General features: G+C 39.8%; 1 protein-coding gene across 1 annotated transcript in view; it reads left to right on the top strand.

Annotated features, from left to right (window-relative positions):
• The first annotated feature begins 129 nt into the window (after positions 1-129).
• MGAT4D (MGAT4 family member D) overlaps positions 130-17,254 on the top strand; it is a 36,936-nt gene continuing 19,811 nt past the window's right edge. The window contains 2 exon segments of the mRNA XM_024126659.2: positions 130-224; positions 15,610-15,768. Of these exon segments, the coding sequence (XP_023982427.1) occupies positions 131-224; positions 15,610-15,768 (253 nt within the window). The 5' untranslated portion in view covers position 130.

Below are 17,254 nucleotides of genomic sequence, written 5' to 3'. Positions count from 1 at the left end.
GTCCCTCCCCCCCGCGACGCCGGGGAGCCGGGCGCAGGCGCCGTGCGTGTCCATCCTCGGCGCGCAGCTTGGGCGCTGCCGCTCTGCTCTTCGCGTCGCGCTGTCGGTTGTAGCCCGTCGAGTCAGCTCCATGAGGACCAGGCATGTGAACTTGCTGATCGCGCTCGTCGCCGTCTTGCTCTTCAGTTTCTCCTGCTTCTGCATCTCCAGGATGACTCACACCAGTAAGCGGCGGCTGGCTTCTCTCGCTTCCTTCTCGCCTCCCGGGTTTCGGGGCTCCGGGATGACTGGGGAGGCCGGGTCGGAGAGAAGGGGAGAGACGTACTAGGAGCTTTCAGATGTAGGGCACCCCCCACCCCCACCCCCCACACCACGCCCTTGTCCGCCGGCGGTTAAACTGTAACGGGCGTCCCTGGTCCACCGGGTGGCCGTGACCCTCTTTGGGCGCGCGCGCTAACGGTTGGTGTGCGCGGCTGCCCGGTCCTCTCTTGCGTCTGCGGGCTCAGGGGCCCCTTCTGTGCCCAGCTTTCCCCACACTTCGTCGTTTTCTTCCCCATCGTTTTCAGGGAAATGTGAATGTCTGACTTAAGGAACTCCTCTTACACAGCCAGCAAATCTCTCCTCTTTCGTGTCCTACGTTATAGTTTTGCGCCACACTGGAAGGCTCCCTAAAGCATTTGTTTTGCGAAGCTGAAAAGGGATGAGATGACGGAGACGTGATCAACAATTTAGAGCGCTGGTTTCGCACCTGAACTTTCTCAAATGGAGCGTGTGCGTTACCACTTTGAAACGCACCAAGGTTTTTAGTTTTTTGCTGTCTGTAGGGTTGCCAATTTAGCAAATAAAAATAGAGGTTGACCAGTTAAATTTGAATTTCAGATGAACGGTGTATAAGTTTGAAGTATAAAAATTGCATAGGATATATTTATACTGAAAACATTATTGTTTATCCGAAATTCAAAGTCAACTAGGTTTCCTGTATTTTCTCTTTCAGCTCTAGTCCGTAGTGAACATGTTAGCGTTTGTATGGTTGAATTTTGAATTTAAGACGTAGGAACCCTGCAAATATATTAACTCAGCCTTCCAAGATTATTCTTAGGTTGCTTTCGGTTAAATTTTCATTCTTCTTGTTAAACACATTTATGTATGACTCGGTGCACACAGAGTAATCTTGGTAGTAGCGTGGACGGTCAAGTTTAGAAGTGGCTTTAATCCTCTAATGTTTATGTCGTCCCTCTCATTAATGTTAAAATTGTTTTAGTCCCCTATTACTAAATTTTGTCATGTACACACAATATCAACATTTTACCCCATTTGTTTGAAAGATCAGAAATGTATACTAATTTATCTGATTTATACTACTAATCTTTAGTCATTTATACACTTTTATTCTTCTTCATTTTCTAGAAAGAATATTATCCAAATGTGTTTTTATTTATTTTAGAACAATTAACAACGTGCACTCTTATAACAAAAAACAAACCGTTACTCGTAATTAGAAAGCAAAATGGAAACTTCTTCTTACAGTAATTTTGGAAGGCAATTTAGATTGGTAACCTCCGAAGGCATTTTAATAGTTTGTATTCCTATAATGAAACGGTAGACTTTGCGATGCATACAGTCATTTTGATGTGTTTTTCAGTTATGACGAGGATAAAGAAGTTTGGTTCTTCCCAGTGTTTATATTCCCATCATTTGTATGTTCAAGTTCAGAAAATGAGATATTGTTCCTTAGAATACACTTCTCTTAAAAGAGCAGATAAAACAGGTTTTTCATTTTCTATGTATGTGTTTCTATGGAAACTAGTTCTAAAATAATTAGGAAATAAATTCTAGTACTGTAATGAGATGTTCTTACATCAACAAAACACAGATTTCATTTAGTTTCTGAAGTAGTGATTTTTTTTATTTTTTAACATCTTTATTGAAGTATAATTGCTTTACAATGGTGTGTTAGTTTCTGCTGTATAACAAAGTGAATCAGTTATACATATACATATATCCCCATATCTCTTCCCTCTTGCATCTCCCTCCCTCCCACCCTCCCTATCCCACCCTTCTAGGTGGTCACAAACCACCGAGCTGATCACCCTGTGCTATGCGACTGCTTCCCACTAGCTATCTATTTTACGTTTGGTAGTGTATATATGTCCATGCCACTTTCACTTCATTCCAGCTTACCCTTACCCCTTCCCGTGTCCTCAAATCCATTCTCTACATCTGCGTCTTTATTCCTGTCCTGCCCCTACATTCTTCAGAACCATTTTCTTTTTAAGATTCCATATATATGTATTAGCCTATGATATTTGTTTTTCTCTTTCTGAATTATGAAGTAGTGATTTTTATAAAACACCAAAATAATCCCAATGTTTTAAAAATTTGATCTTTAGTTAATAATTCTTATCAATGAAAATTTGGGAATGTTTATTAGAAAGATAGCCATCACCTAGTGCTTTATTCGTTCCCTACTTTAAAATTAATTTTTACGTGTAGATAAATAAATTTTAATCTTTTAATTTCTTTTTGTAAGCTCAATAGTATTAATAATTTGTTCAACAAATATGTAAGCTTCATGAGGTGAGGAATTTTTTTTCCTCTTTGATTCACTACTGTGTCCTCAGAATCTTGAAAAATGTCTGACATGTAATACGTATGCTAAATATTTGTTGAGTGAATGAATTTTAAAAGTACCTATTCATGTTGTAGGAACTATGCAAATAAATTTTTTTTTAACCCTTGCTTTCATGGGGCTTACATTCTGGTTAGGGGAAATAAACAACAAACATGAGATATGTAGTTGCTGTATGATGTCAGGTGTTGGCAGGGCCAGGAGAGAGAGTGCTATTTTAGATAGGGTTGTCAGAGAAGGATTCTCTGAGAAAGGCATATTCGAGTAGATTCCTGAATGAAGAGAGGAAGCATTTTATGTGGATAGCTGCGGGAAGAGTTTTCCAGGCAACAAGAAAAGCGAGTGCAAAGGTCCTGTGGTGGGATCATCTTGATATGTTTGAGAAAAACCCAGAAGGACAACACGAACAGTAAGGGAGTTGTAGGGGGATGAGATCATGGAGACCATAGTAAGAGTTATGACTTTTATTCTGAGTAAGATAGGAAGCCATCTAAACAAGTGTTGGTGAGGATGTGGAGAAAAGGCAACCCTTGTGCACTATTGGTGGGAATGTAAGTTGGTGCAGCCACTATGGAAAACAGTATGGAGGGTCTTCAAAATATTGAAGACAGAACTACCATGTGATGCAGTAATTCCACTTCTGGGTACTTATCTGAAGGAAAGAAAAACTAGAATGTTACTCAATGCCTTTGCATAAATTGATAAAAACATCAATTCCTGAATTATGTGCTTATTAGAATGCAGTTTTTATCAATTTATATATGTCCCTTATAATATGCTGCTTAGTTTGCCTTGTTCCTGGACTTTCCAAAATGCTGCTGACAGTCTTTATAAGCCCTTCTAAATTCTCTTTGTCGTGATCAAAACCAGAAGTCTGTTACTTGTCCCAGATGCCCTGGCCGGCTGTGCTCTCATTACGTTTTGCCAGTGGGAGGCAATTGTGCCAGATTAGAGGCTGCAAAAAGGTAGTAGTTATTCTGCTTTCGGTGGTTCTTCCACCAAACTACTAGCCCTCACTGGAGTGTCAGGTGTTCAGGCAGCAGCAGTAGGTCCGGTATTGTCAGTGGTGGCAGGTGTGGGAGGTAGCTAGCAGATGGCTAGGAGCCCCTGGGGTGGCTGCATCACCCAGGAAACATTCTCGGGGAAGAGAATCTGGAATTGCTTATTTGCCCTACTTGGGGTTAAATACAGTGATAACCTACCACACTGCCAGTGCGATACCTTGCGGGGGGGGCGGGGGATACTGGACGTCTCCAGCTGATAGGCATTGGCAGAAGTTCTCTCAGTTATCACCTGTTGTTGACTGGGACGAAGTACCTGCTGGAATCAAGGCCCTGGAGATCCAGTGGCTGCTGCTTTCACCAATAATGTGTGAATGATGACGTTAAGGATTATGGGTGCGATGGCTTTTTGTTACTACGCTGAGGAGCTTTATCTATCTGCCTTTTTTGTCACTGTTACACTCTCCTTCCTGAAACGTGTTCTTAGCTCTCTCGGTTTCCTAGTTTTTCCTTGAGTTTGAAATATTGGAGTTCCCCAGGGCTCACTCCTTGGAACTTTTCACCGTCTACACCCACTCCCAACGTGATCCCATCAGTCACATGGCTTTAAATACTAAATTCTGACAGCTCTCAAATTTATATCTCTAGTTCTGACCCAGAATGATATATTCAACTGCCTATTCAACACTTTCACTGGATGTCAATATTACTCTTAACAGAAATATTGACTCCCCACCCCCTAATCTACTCCTCTCCTCTTCACCATTCCAGGACACGGCAACTCCATTTCTCCATTGTATGCATTTCACATTACGCTACAGAGCTTACCTATGTACTACATGTTTTTCTTTTGTATGTATAACATTTTTAAAAATTGAAAGAATTTGTACAGTGGGAATACAAAAGTAAGAAAACTGCAATGGTAGGAAGCATACAGTACTCAATTCAGTTGAGAATATAGAAATGATCAATTCCTTTTTCAAAAAAGTTTTAAAGACAAATACTTTTTATACACACGTGTAACTGATTTATTGAAGCAGTTCAACTTGCTGGGATGTAAATATGAACAACTTTTTATTTTTCCAATTATTGCCCATATGTGTTCTATCGGAACCCTTTTCTGATAACAGTAGAGGTTCATAGTAATATTGAAGACTTACTCTAAGTATCTTTTGGTCACTTTTGGTTATTCAACAAGTCTTATTCCTGTTTTTAAATACCTATTCTGTTCTTCTGAAAAAATTTAATCTCATAGTTAATTAAAAGCTTTCTCATCATTTCCCTACTGGACAGGGACAGACTAGACTTGTGGTTCTAGGAAATGGAAAGGCAGGAGAAGAAAATGGTCTGTTTTCAGACATTTTTCCCCTTGTTTGGTGTAAAACTTCCTCAACCTTAGTGGCTTAAAAAATCACTTTGTTTAACTCTCAGTTTAGTAATCAAATTCAGAAAGGGCTCTGCTGGGCAGTTTGTGATCTGCGTGGTGTCAGCTGGGGTGCTCAGGGCTGAAGGAGCTCCCAAGAAGTCCTCCTTACCCTGGCATCTCTCTCATCTCCCACGTAGTGGCTCATCCTCCAAGGCCTCCCCAGGTGGTTTCGGCTTCTCACATTGTGATCTTGGCAAAGGTGTGCTTTTTTTTTACAAGGCAACTACCTTTCAAAAGGCAGAAAGTGGAAGATGCCAGGCCACTTAAGACTCCAGCCCAAACTGCTACTGCATTACTTCTGCTGTAGCCTACTGGTCACAGCAGTCACAGAGCTCACCCAGACGCTGGGGAGTGGAGAAATTGACTTTCCCTCTTGACGAGTGACTGGCAGGGTCGTGTTGTAGAAGAGCATTTGCTATGGGAGGTGCTGTTGAAGTCATCTTTGGAAAATCTGCTACACCCCTCCTTGGTCCTTGGTCTATACCCCTATGGTACTGGAATGAGAAGGAGTTGGAGAGGCAGAGGTTTCCTTGTGTGATGGCAGCATGATGGTTTCAGTTTCTCTGGAAGATGCTTCTGTGTGGCAGACATTCAAGGCTGGGTCTTTCATGGCTGCTTCCGAGGGTCTGTTGGGATCTCCCTACTGCCCATTCCCTGCTACCTGAGCCTCTCCCCCACCCCGCCTCTGCCCTCGACACAGCCTCTTGTTGCTAGGGTTCTCTTGCCTTGCAGGTGACCCTCTTCAGGTGACCTTCAGTATTCACTCTAGCCACAGCAGACTCAGGTATCTTTGCCACTTCTAGCTGTGTGCCTTCAGGCTACTTCACAGATGTTCCCTCTTCACTTAGCAATTTTCTCTCCCTCTCTCCTTCCCCTTTTCATCTGGCAGGATACTTCTTTTTAGCTGCATAAGTTATTTTAATTGTAAGTTCATAAAAGTCTACATTAAATGCATCATCTTACAAAATAATAACCTATGAGAGTATATAAAAAATGACTGAGCCAACATTATTTGGTACTTTTGATACTTCCATTAATTTCAACTTAACTATTCCCTTTCCAAATATGAAATTTAAAATTGGCAAGCTATTTACAAAAAGATGTGTAATTTATTTCCAAAAAAGATGTGTAATCTTTTACAGACATTTTGTTGGTCCAGCACTTCAGCAATTTTCACCTGAAGCTGGGAGCTGAGATGCTTCCCAGCCGTTGACTTAGTGGAGAGAGGGATCATTGTGGAGCACCCAAATTTTATGAGTGAATTTCTTGGGTTCTCTCTTTCTAATCTTGTTGGAAGGAAAGCACCCTTATCCCCAACCAAGTGAGAGAGTATATGTGTGCATATATTCATAGAAAGCCTTGTGCGAGTATGCCTGCAAAAGAGCATGGAGCCTCTAAGTCAGCAGAGTCCAGGATCCAAGTGTCAGCTGTTCAAAACAATAATTGAAATGTCTTGTGGAATTTAAAATACATAGAACAGGGGGCTTCCCTGGTGGCGCAGTGGTTGAGAATCTGCCTGCCAATGCAGGGGACACGGGTTCGAGCCCTGGTCTGGGAAGATCCCACATGCCGCGGAGCAACTAGGCCCATGTGCCACAACTACTGAGCCTGCGCGTCTGGAGCCTGTGCTCCGCAACAAGAGAGGCCGCGACAGTGAGAGGCCCGCGCACCTTGATGAAGGGTGGCCCCCGCTCACTGCAACTGGAGAAAGCCCTCGCACAGAAACGAAGACCCAACATGGCCAAAAATAAATAAACAAATAAATAAATTTATTTAAAAAAATATGTAGAACAAAATGCATGACAACAATTACAAGATAAGGTAGGAGAGGGGGTAAATGGAGTTAAGTGGTACTCAACTTGTAGCATATTGAGAAGTGAGGTTGTAAGAATTTGTATGAAGCTGTGATAAGTCAAGGATTCATGTTGAAATCTCTTGTCTAACTACTAAAATAATAGTCAAATAATGCATAATAATATCACTAATTATAGTAAATGCTCCAAAAAAGAAATTAAAATATTTCCTGACTGGATATAAAAACAAAACCCTGTTTGATGATGTTTACAAGAGACACACTTAAAATTTTTTAAAGACATAGAAATGTTGGAAGGAAAAGGATGGAAAAATATATACCAGCAACCCAAACCAAAAGAAAGTTGGTGTAGCTATATAAATATCAGCCAAGTAGACTCTAAGGCCAAGCACAGCATGTGTTGAACAAGCGTAGAAAAACTTCATGAGCAATCAAGGAAATGCAAATTAAAAACACAAGATACCGTTTCATACCATTCAGATATTTTAAATTAGGAAATCAGACATTTGGTGAGGATGTGGAGCTGTAGGAATTAACACACACTTCCCTTTGGGGGGATGTGAAGTATACATTCAATCACTTTCATGATGAAACCTATGCCTTTCCTATGTCCTAGCAACTCTCCTACTAGTCAGGGCTGAAATTGGTGTGCAGCCTTATCAATGGCTTATGGCCAGCTTCTCTTCTCACTGATGAATACCCATGCCTTATAGCTTGTTAAATATTTAAAATAACATCCCTACTACCATCTATATCCTAGGGAAACTTTTTTTTTTTTTTTTTTTTTTTGTGGTACGCTGGCCTCCCATTGCCGTGGCCTTCCCCATTGCGGAGCACAGGCTCCAGACGCGCAGGCTCAGCGGCCATGGCTCACGGGCCCAGCCGCTCCGCGGCATGTGGGATCCTCCCAGACCGCACGGGCCCAGCCGCTCCGCGGCATGTGGGATCTTCCCGGACCGGGGCACGAACCCGTGTCCCTGCATCGGCAGGCGGACTCTCAACCACTGCGCCACCAGGGAAGCCCTATACTTATGCATTTATGCTGTAGTTTTCTTAGTCAGGAATACCCTTCCCTGCCCTCTGCTGTATGCAAAATTCTATACCTTCTTCAAGTTTTCAAATATTCCCTCTTCTCTGAAACCTTTCCCACTTCCCTCCCCGACACTTCAATCTTCCTTAAGAATTAATCATTTAAAAAAAATGAATCACTCCTGCCTCCCTTTGCCTGTGGCACGTAAGGATAATTCCATTTTAACAATTATTTTATAATTAGTTGTTTTTTTAACTGATTTTTTTTACATAAATTTATTTATTTATTTATTTTTGGCTGCGTTGGGTCTTCGCTGCCACACGTGGGCTTTCTCTAGTTGTGGCGAGCGGGGGCTACTCTTCGTTGCAGTGCGCGGGCTTCTCATTGCGGTGGCTTCTCCTGTTGTGGAGCATGGGCTCTAGGTGCGCGGGCTTCAGTAGTTGTGGCGCACGGGCTTCAGTAGTTGTGGCACGCAGGCTTCAGTAGTTGTGGCTCACGGGCTCTAGAGCACAGCCTCAATAGTTGTGGTGCACAGGCTTAGTTGCTCCGCAGCATGTGGGATCTTCCCAGACCAGGGCTGGAACCTATGTCCCTTGCATTGGCAGGCGGATTCTTAACCACTGCGCCACCAGGGAAGCCCCTAGTTGTTTAAATATATGCTCCTTTCCCCTATACCTTGCATCCTGATTGTCAGTTATTTAGAGCAGGAATCTGGCTTTATCTGTGTTTGTTTACCTATCACACAGCACAGTGAGTGACACATGGTAAGTATTAAATGTAAGAAAGTATGACTATCTTAGCTTGCTTCTCATTACCAGAGGTGTTTAGTGAATGAAATAAGGTGGAAAAGTCAGGTCGCGGCCATATTGTATCGGATCTCCTATATTAAGGCAAGTGTTTAGACTTCATTCAGTGAGCATCCCGGGAATCATTTAAAGTCTTTGAGCAGTGTTTCCAGAAGATTAAACATAGATTGGAGGTGAGGGACTATTTAAGAGACAATTATAACAGTGTATCTAGAGGCAATAAAGACTTGAACTATAGTAAAGTCAATGCTGAGAAAGATAAAACAATTAAAAGGGTCTATGATGGTGCTTCTCAAATTTTAACATGCATACCAATCACCTGTGAATCTTATTAAAGTACAGATTCTGACTCAGTAGGTCTGGGGTGAGTCCTGGGATCCTGCGTTTCTAATAAGCTCATAGCTGGTTCTGTAGACCCATGCTGTCCAATATGGTAGCCTTTAGCCAGGTGGCTGTCAAGCACTTGAAATGTAGTTAGTGCAACTGAGGAACTGAGTATTTTATTTTATTTTGAGGAACTGAATATTTTATTTTATTTTAAGTAATTTAAATTTAAAAATGGAAACAGTGCAAAATATTTCTCCATTAGGCAAAATTTGGTTGTTTTGGTAAGACTGCATTTTACTGTAACTTATCAAAAGTTAGCATCTGAGTTAAGATGTACTGTTAAAAGTATAAAATATACACAGGGTTTAGAATACTTAGCACAAAAAAATGCAAACTATTCCATTAATTATTTTCATGTTGATTACATGCTAAAAATGTTTTAGATATATTGGATTACATCATCTATACTGTTTACAGTTACTTGTACTTGTTTCTTTTTATTTGTTTTTAATGTGGCTATTGGAAAATTTTAAATTACAAATGTGACTTGCATTTTACTTATCCTGGGGAGCAGTGCGCTGGACCTCTGCTGTGAGAAAGCAAAGTCAGTTTTACTTAGGATCTTATCTGGACCCTTTTTTATGGGTGGAAGTCACATTGTACACAGGGACTGATGTTTGTTTTCACAATTTCACCTCAGTTGACTCAAAACATCAAATTATTCAAACTTTTGCAAAATAATTTTGTAACATTTCATCCTCTAAAATACCTGAGTGAAAAGGCAAGTAATATAAATATTTAAAATAGAACATTGATGAATTGAATTATCAGGTAAAAATATACAAGAAGCAGATCCAAGAGTAGAGTTTATATCCTTTAACATTTCTGTATGATTGTTTCTGAAAATATTACTTCCTCTAGAGAAAACTCTTTTCATGTTTACCCAATTGATCCCTCAAGGACTGACTTACATTGTGGAAGTCCAGAAATGTTGCATCATCCATGATATATGGACTCCAAACACATGATCCATTTTGCAAAGAGAATATTACCCTGGAAACCCCATTAACAGGGTTATACTGGTTAAACGACACCCACTATAAAAATTTTAAACATCCTCAAATAGTATCCATTGTATGAATACTCAAGATTTATCTGGATAGTTGCAGTTCTTTTGATTAAAGCATGATTCAGTTTTAGAATCACTCAAATCAGTTCCTATGCTGATGAAGCCATTTATCCATTAATTTGTTTATTTATTCATTCAGCATATATTTGTGTAGGAGCTATATGGCAGTCACTGTTTCAGGCATAGGGAATTTAATACTAAAAAAACCAAAGTTCTTGCTACTCTCAAGCTTACATTCTAGAGAGCTCTGGAGAGAGACATAAAAACAGTGACTAATAACAGTAATAGGAATAATAAACAGTAATAGGAAGTTGGGTAGTGATAGGGATTTGAAAAAAAAAGGATAGGGGAGAGAGGGAGTGTGCTATTTCATAAAGGATGGTAAGATAAGCTTCTCTGAGGAGGTGACGTTTTAGCAGAAAACTAAATGAAACTAGGGAGCTCTGGCCACATCAGTATCTGGGGGACGAGCTGAGAAAACTTCAAGAGCCAAAGTGCTAAGGTGGGAGAGTGGTTGGCGTGAGGAATAGCACAGAGGCAAGTGTGTTTTGAGGGAAGAGGGGTGGGAATGAGGCCAGAGAGGGAGCCAAGGCCCGGTCATGTAGGGCTCTGTCCTGCTGAGGGCTTTGGCCCCTCTTCTGAGAGGGATGAGAAATCTCTGAAGGGTTAGAGCAGGGGAATGGCATTATCCAATCTTTGCCACAGGCTACATGTATGTGTGCTCTTGTTCATAAAAGGCAGAGGAGCGAAAAGATATTAGATGTTTCAACCCAGAAGGATCACCATTATTTTTACATTTTTGTATTTTACCTTAATTTAAAAAAATCCATCTGGAATTTATTGTCTTCCAAGTGATGAATTTATCTTTTATTCCATCCCAAATTGACAGCAAATCTCTATGCTTTCCTTGCTAATTGAAATACATTTTTCCATATTCTCATGTCGTTAATAGTTTTCTCTATATATTTTGATATTTAGCTATATAACATATAAAGAATTGTTTTCATCAATAGATTATGCCTTTTTCAGTGTAAAATGAACCACTTTATCGAACTTAATGCATTTTTCCCCCGCATGATTGTATTTGACATTTATATACTGAAGCGAGGGGAAAAAAGTAAGCGCAAGTCTAGAACTATGTAAAGCTAAACATTAATAGTGGTTCTCTTTAAGCAGTGGGATTACAATGGATTTTGTTCTTTTCTGTGCCTTTTTCTAAAATTTTAGCTTGTGTATTGCTTCTCTAATCAGATGTTTCCATATTTTACCAAAGCAACCAAGGTCGGAAGCTGCTTTGTGCCCTCATTTTCTCTGGGCCGTGTGTTTTGCCACGCATTTGGATGCTTCATAAGCATTATGACTACCTCTGGCCCTGCTCCTTTTCCTGTTTCCCAGACCAGAATGAATACCAGGTTAGAAATCTAGAGTCATGTTGGAAACCTAAGAGGGATTCTTTTCTCTCTCTCAATCAGTTAAGTCTTCCCAATAAAAGGTCTCAGATATTTCTCATATTCATCTCCTACTTCCTAATCCTTTCTGCCCTGGTTTGTTCTTTATCATCTCTCACTTGAAACTAATACCACTGTAGATTCCTAACTGGTGTTTTCTCTGGCTTTAGTTTTGCCTTCCTGAAAAAATCTTCTATGTGGTCACCAGAATGATCTTTCTAGAACATGTGTTCTACCTAATAGTCTTCAGCTATGCTTCTCAGTTGAGATAGTTGTTCCCATGATAGTCTGTAGTGGTGTTCCAAGATGTATAAAGTCACCTGCAAAAAACAAGAGTGACTCCATTATCTTTATACTAAAACAAATATGTACTGTGGAAAAGGCCACAAAATTTGTCCACATTTTATAGAAACTTTACAGAAATTCCATGAATGTGGTGGGAAGTTATCTCTCTGCCCGTGTCCCTTTTATTCAGATTCACTGCCATTAGAGGTTTTTATAAGAATTGTTTGAGAAACACTGGTTTATACGAAAAAGTTCAAGCTCCTATCATAGCTTATCAAAAAGATCAGCATATCTAGATGCCTCTTTTAACCTCACACTGAATTTTTCCCATGTTGCCCTGAAATAATGAACAGCTTCTGGGTCTTTAGAGACCATGTTTTTGAATGCCTCTTTGCCTTTCCACGCTGCATTCCAAGAGAATGCCTTTCCGCGTTTCCCTCGACTAATAACTTGTGCTCCTTCAAGAGTCCGTGCAGGCCTCACATCCTCTAGAATCCTTCTCCAGCTTTCTCTCCCCTCCCCTCCCCTCCCAAACCGTCTCAATTCTGCCCTCTGTGAGTACTGTTATCACTACTCGCCAGGGGCTGAAACCTTGTTCTGCTGTGCCCGTATTTCCTTCAAGGGGATATCTTTCAATTTGTTTTCATCAATAGATTATGCCTTTTTCAGTGTAAAATGAACCACTTTATCGAACTTAATGCATTTTTCCCCCGCATGATTGTATTTGACATTTATATACTGAAGCGAGGGGAAAAAAGTAAGCGCAAGTCTAGAACTATGTAAAGCTAAACATTAATAGTGGTTCTCTTTAAGCAGTGGGATTACAATGGATTTTGTTCTTTTCTGTGCCTTTTTCTAAAATTTTAGCTTGTGTATTGCTTCTCTAATCAGATGTTTCCATATTTTACCAAAGCAACCAAGGTCGGAAGCTGCTTTGTGCCCTCATTTTCTCTGGGCCGTGTGTTTTGCCACGCATTTGGATGCTTCATAAGCATTATGACTACCTCTGGCCCTGCTCCTTTTCCTGTTTCCCAGACCAGAATGAATACCAGGTTAGAAATCTAGAGTCATGTTGGAAACCTAAGAGGGATTCTTTTCTCTCTCTCAATCAGTTAAGTCTTCCCAATAAAAGGTCTCAGATATTTCTCATATTCATCTCCTACTTCCTAATCCTTTCTGCCCTGGTTTGTTCTTTATCATCTCTCACTTGAAACTAATACCACTGTAGATTCCTAACTGGTGTTTTCTCTGGCTTTAGTTTTGCCTTCCTGAAAAAATCTTCTATGTGGTCACCAGAATGATCTTTCTAGAACATGTGTTCTACCTAATAGTCTTCAGCTATGCTTCTCAGTTGAGATAGTTGTTCCCATGATAGTCTGTAGTGGTGTTCCAAGATGTATAAAGTCACCTGCAAAAAACAAGAGTGACTCCATTATCTTTATACTAAAACAAATATGTACTGTGGAAAAGGCCACAAAATTTGTCCACATTTTATAGAAACTTTACAGAAATTCCATGAATGTGGTGGGAAGTTATCTCTCTGCCCGTGTCCCTTTTATTCAGATTCACTGCCATTAGAGGTTTTTATAAGAATTGTTTGAGAAACACTGGTTTATACGAAAAAGTTCAAGCTCCTATCATAGCTTATCAAAAAGATCAGCATATCTAGATGCCTCTTTTAACCTCACACTGAATTTTTCCCATGTTGCCCTGAAATAATGAACAGCTTCTGGGTCTTTAGAGACCATGTTTTTGAATGCCTCTTTGCCTTTCCACGCTGCATTCCAAGAGAATGCCTTTCCGCGTTTCCCTCGACTAATAACTTGTGCTCCTTCAAGAGTCCGTGCAGGCCTCACATCCTCTAGAATCCTTCTCCAGCTTTCTCTCCCCTCCCCTCCCCTCCCAAACCGTCTCAATTCTGCCCTCTGTGAGTACTGTTATCACTACTCGCCAGGGGCTGAAACCTTGTTCTGCTGTGCCCGTATTTCCTTCAAGGGGATATCTTTCATTTCACCCTCCTAGAGAGGACATTTCGAAGTGAACATTTGGAACTTCGCCCAGTAGCTCATTACCTTTCTCACAAGACCGGGGGATTCATCTGAATGGTGAGATTGGTCAGACCTGACTTCTATGGGCCAAATTAACAAGGCGGCAGGATTGCTTCCTTAAAAAGGCAACTTAGGCCATCTCTGGCTTTTCCTCGTATAATAACTGTCTTATGTACTCTCTGAAAGAAGGGCTGGGCTCCCTCTTTACTTTTTCCTCCTAAGTAGTAAGCATAGACGGCAAGTCACCTCCTTTGTGGGTGGCCCTGCTGTCGTGCAGCTCCTCTTTCAATAATGGGGTGGGAGTGGGGGTAAATTAACTTGGGTAGAGAAGTAGGACATACCAGTGCACTCTGCAATATGCCCACTGTCAGAGAGCCCCAAGTAAGGTCGATAGTCCCTATCTGGGGCTGGTGTTATCAATGTGTGTGCTTAATTAGTTAAAACCCGAGGAGAAGGGAATCTATTAACATCAGAAATAACACACTGATTTCAGTCATCCATTTAGTTCTACCAGTTAGCCAATAAACTTCCTGAAGGCAAGAACTGACCATATCTTTTTTATTTTTGTATTTCCATTGACACAGAGTACTTGGCAAATAAAAGGTGTTTAATTTTTTATTTATTCATTTTTTTCTGATTACAGAAGCAATGCAACATGATTTTAGGAACAAAAGAATTTTGTGAAAATAGGAAATAAAAAGTGATTCAACAAACCAAAGATTATATATTAACAAAATATAAACTTGTACACTTACTCTTTTTTCCTATATTAATGTACTTTCTTTGCAAAAAAGGAAATTATATGGTTTTGTTTTTAAAAAACAAGTGTTTTTACAGCATTAAATGTTCTTCTAAAAGATGATTTTCATAGCTACATAGTATTTAATTGATAAATGAAGAAAGAGTAGCCCATTGATAAATAATATTTATTAGACATTTGTCAAAGCATTTTTTGTGTGTATGCTTTGCTACATGGTTTACGTGCATAATAGCATTACGACTTCACAGCAGCTCTGCAGCAGGGATTTTTATATATCCATTTACACCTAAAGGAACAGAGGTTAACAGAAATTAAGTAGCTTGCCCAAGGTCACACAAATATTAAGCGGCAAAACTAGGAGTCAGTTCTATGTGATTTGACATGAGAGCCACCAGAACTCTTAAAAGGATATACTGTAATTTATTTAGGATAGTTCCATCCCTGGGCATTATGGTTGTTTTCAACTTCCTTACAATGATAAATAATGCTGCCTATGTTGAACATCCTTAGAGCCAAATCTGTGTACATATTTCTAGTCATTTTCTTCAGAAAAATTCTTAGAAGTGAATTTTTTGGCTCAACTGGTTTTTCCCTCTAATTACAAATCTAATACATGCACAGAATGGAAAATTTGGAAAACATAGAAAAGCACAAAATAATAAAGCAAAAACCATTGATAATCTCATCTTCCAAATATTACTATTTTTAACATTTCATTCTTTTTTTCAGTCTTTTATGTATATACATATTATATGTATATAGCACTATACATACATATATACATATAAGTGTAGTGTTTTATATAGCTATATTGAAGCATATACTTTATATCTTGTTATATATTATAGAAAATTGTATGATACCATTGCTACATGCATAAATATATACACATATGTTTTCTTTGTAGGTAATCAATTAACTAATTGTAGAAACCGTATTTCGGAGTTTAAGGAAACTATACTACGTTTAAAAAACAAAACGGAAATAAATCGCCAGGAGCTGATTAAAGCCTTCAATCAAATGAAGTATGAAATTGCAGAGAGAGAAGATGCATCGCTAAACTCAGGTTTGGGTGGTTTTTGTTTTTGTGTATGGTGGTTTGTTTTTTAATGTTTTGTGTTTGGAAATTTAGATTTTATGCTTTCTGACTTTAGGGCAGTTCTTCCCAATAAATATAACTAAATCCGTATTCATTCTTTTATTGTGAGACATGCCAAAATCAGGTAAGAGACATCACTGATAGACTTCCTCTCATCTCTACCTCGAAAATGGTCTTCCTCTGTTTTCTGTCTCTATGAATTGCACCACCATCTGTGATCCACCTGAGAGAAGCAGCCAGTAACCTGAGCATCCTCTCTGAATCCTTTCTCTCCCTCTAGCATACTTCTTTCATGGTAGTTAGTAAGCAGTCCTGTTGATTCATAATCCTATATAGCTCACAAATCTGTCCACATTTTTTTATCACCATTTCTACTACCCTAGTCAGGCCACCTTCATGCTTCATCTGAAGGACTGCTAACATACTTCTTTTTGTTTCTCTCCCACCTATTTATTCTCACTTTAGCCAAAGTGAAGGCTACACTGTCCTGTATATCAACCTTCAGTGGCTCCCCACTTCTCCAGGGTAAAAAGTCCTGCCTCCCGCTTCCCCCTCTGTATTCAAATACCTCCTCGGAACTCTTAACCCCTGGCAACCACTGATCAATTCTCTGTTCCTGTAGTTTTCCATTTTCCAGTATGCCTTACAAATGGAATCACACAGTATGTGTAACCCTTTGAGGCTGGCTTCTTTCACTTAGTGTAGATTCATCCAGGTTGTCATGTGACCAATCGTTTGATGCCGAATAGCGTTCCACTGTATGGATGTGCAATGGAGAGTTTGTTTCACTAATTGAGCGACATTTGGATTGTTTTCAGGTTTGTGTGTTTTTTGGTGATTACAAATACCTGTTGCCATAAGCATTCGTGTACAGATTTTTTTTACATGAAGGGAATTTTAATTTCTTTAGGATAACTATCTAGGATTGATGAGCGTATGGTAGGTGTATGTTTAACATTATAAGAAACTGCCAAGATGTTTTCCAGAGTGGCTGTACATCTTGCAGCAATGTATGAGAGTTACAGTCACTCCGTTTAATTATAGCCATTCTAATGCCATGGTCTCTCATAGTTTTAAGTTGTATTTCTCTGGTGACTAATGATGTTGAACATTTTTTAATGTGCTTATTTGCCCTCCATATATCTTCTTTGGTGAGATGCCTGTTCAAATATTTTACACATTTTTTAATTGGGTGGGTTTTTTTCTTGTTGTTAAGTTTTGAGAGTTCTGTATATATCCTGGATACATATCAGATGGATGTGTGATTTGGAAATATGTTCTCCAAGTCTGTGGCTTTTCTTCTCATTCTCCTTATGGTGTCCTTCAAAAAGCAGACATTTTATTTTATTTTATTTATTTATTTTTTTGTGGTACGCGGGCCTCCCACTGCTGTGGCCTCTCCCGTTGCGGAGCACAGGCTCCGGACGCGCAGGCTCAGCGGCCATGGCTCACG

Source organism: Physeter macrocephalus, chromosome 7 (genome assembly GCF_002837175.3).
Source record: "Physeter macrocephalus isolate SW-GA chromosome 7, ASM283717v5, whole genome shotgun sequence".
NCBI classification, from domain to species: domain Eukaryota; kingdom Metazoa; phylum Chordata; class Mammalia; order Artiodactyla; family Physeteridae; genus Physeter; species Physeter macrocephalus.
This window is presented reverse-complemented; position numbering and strand designations above follow the sequence as displayed.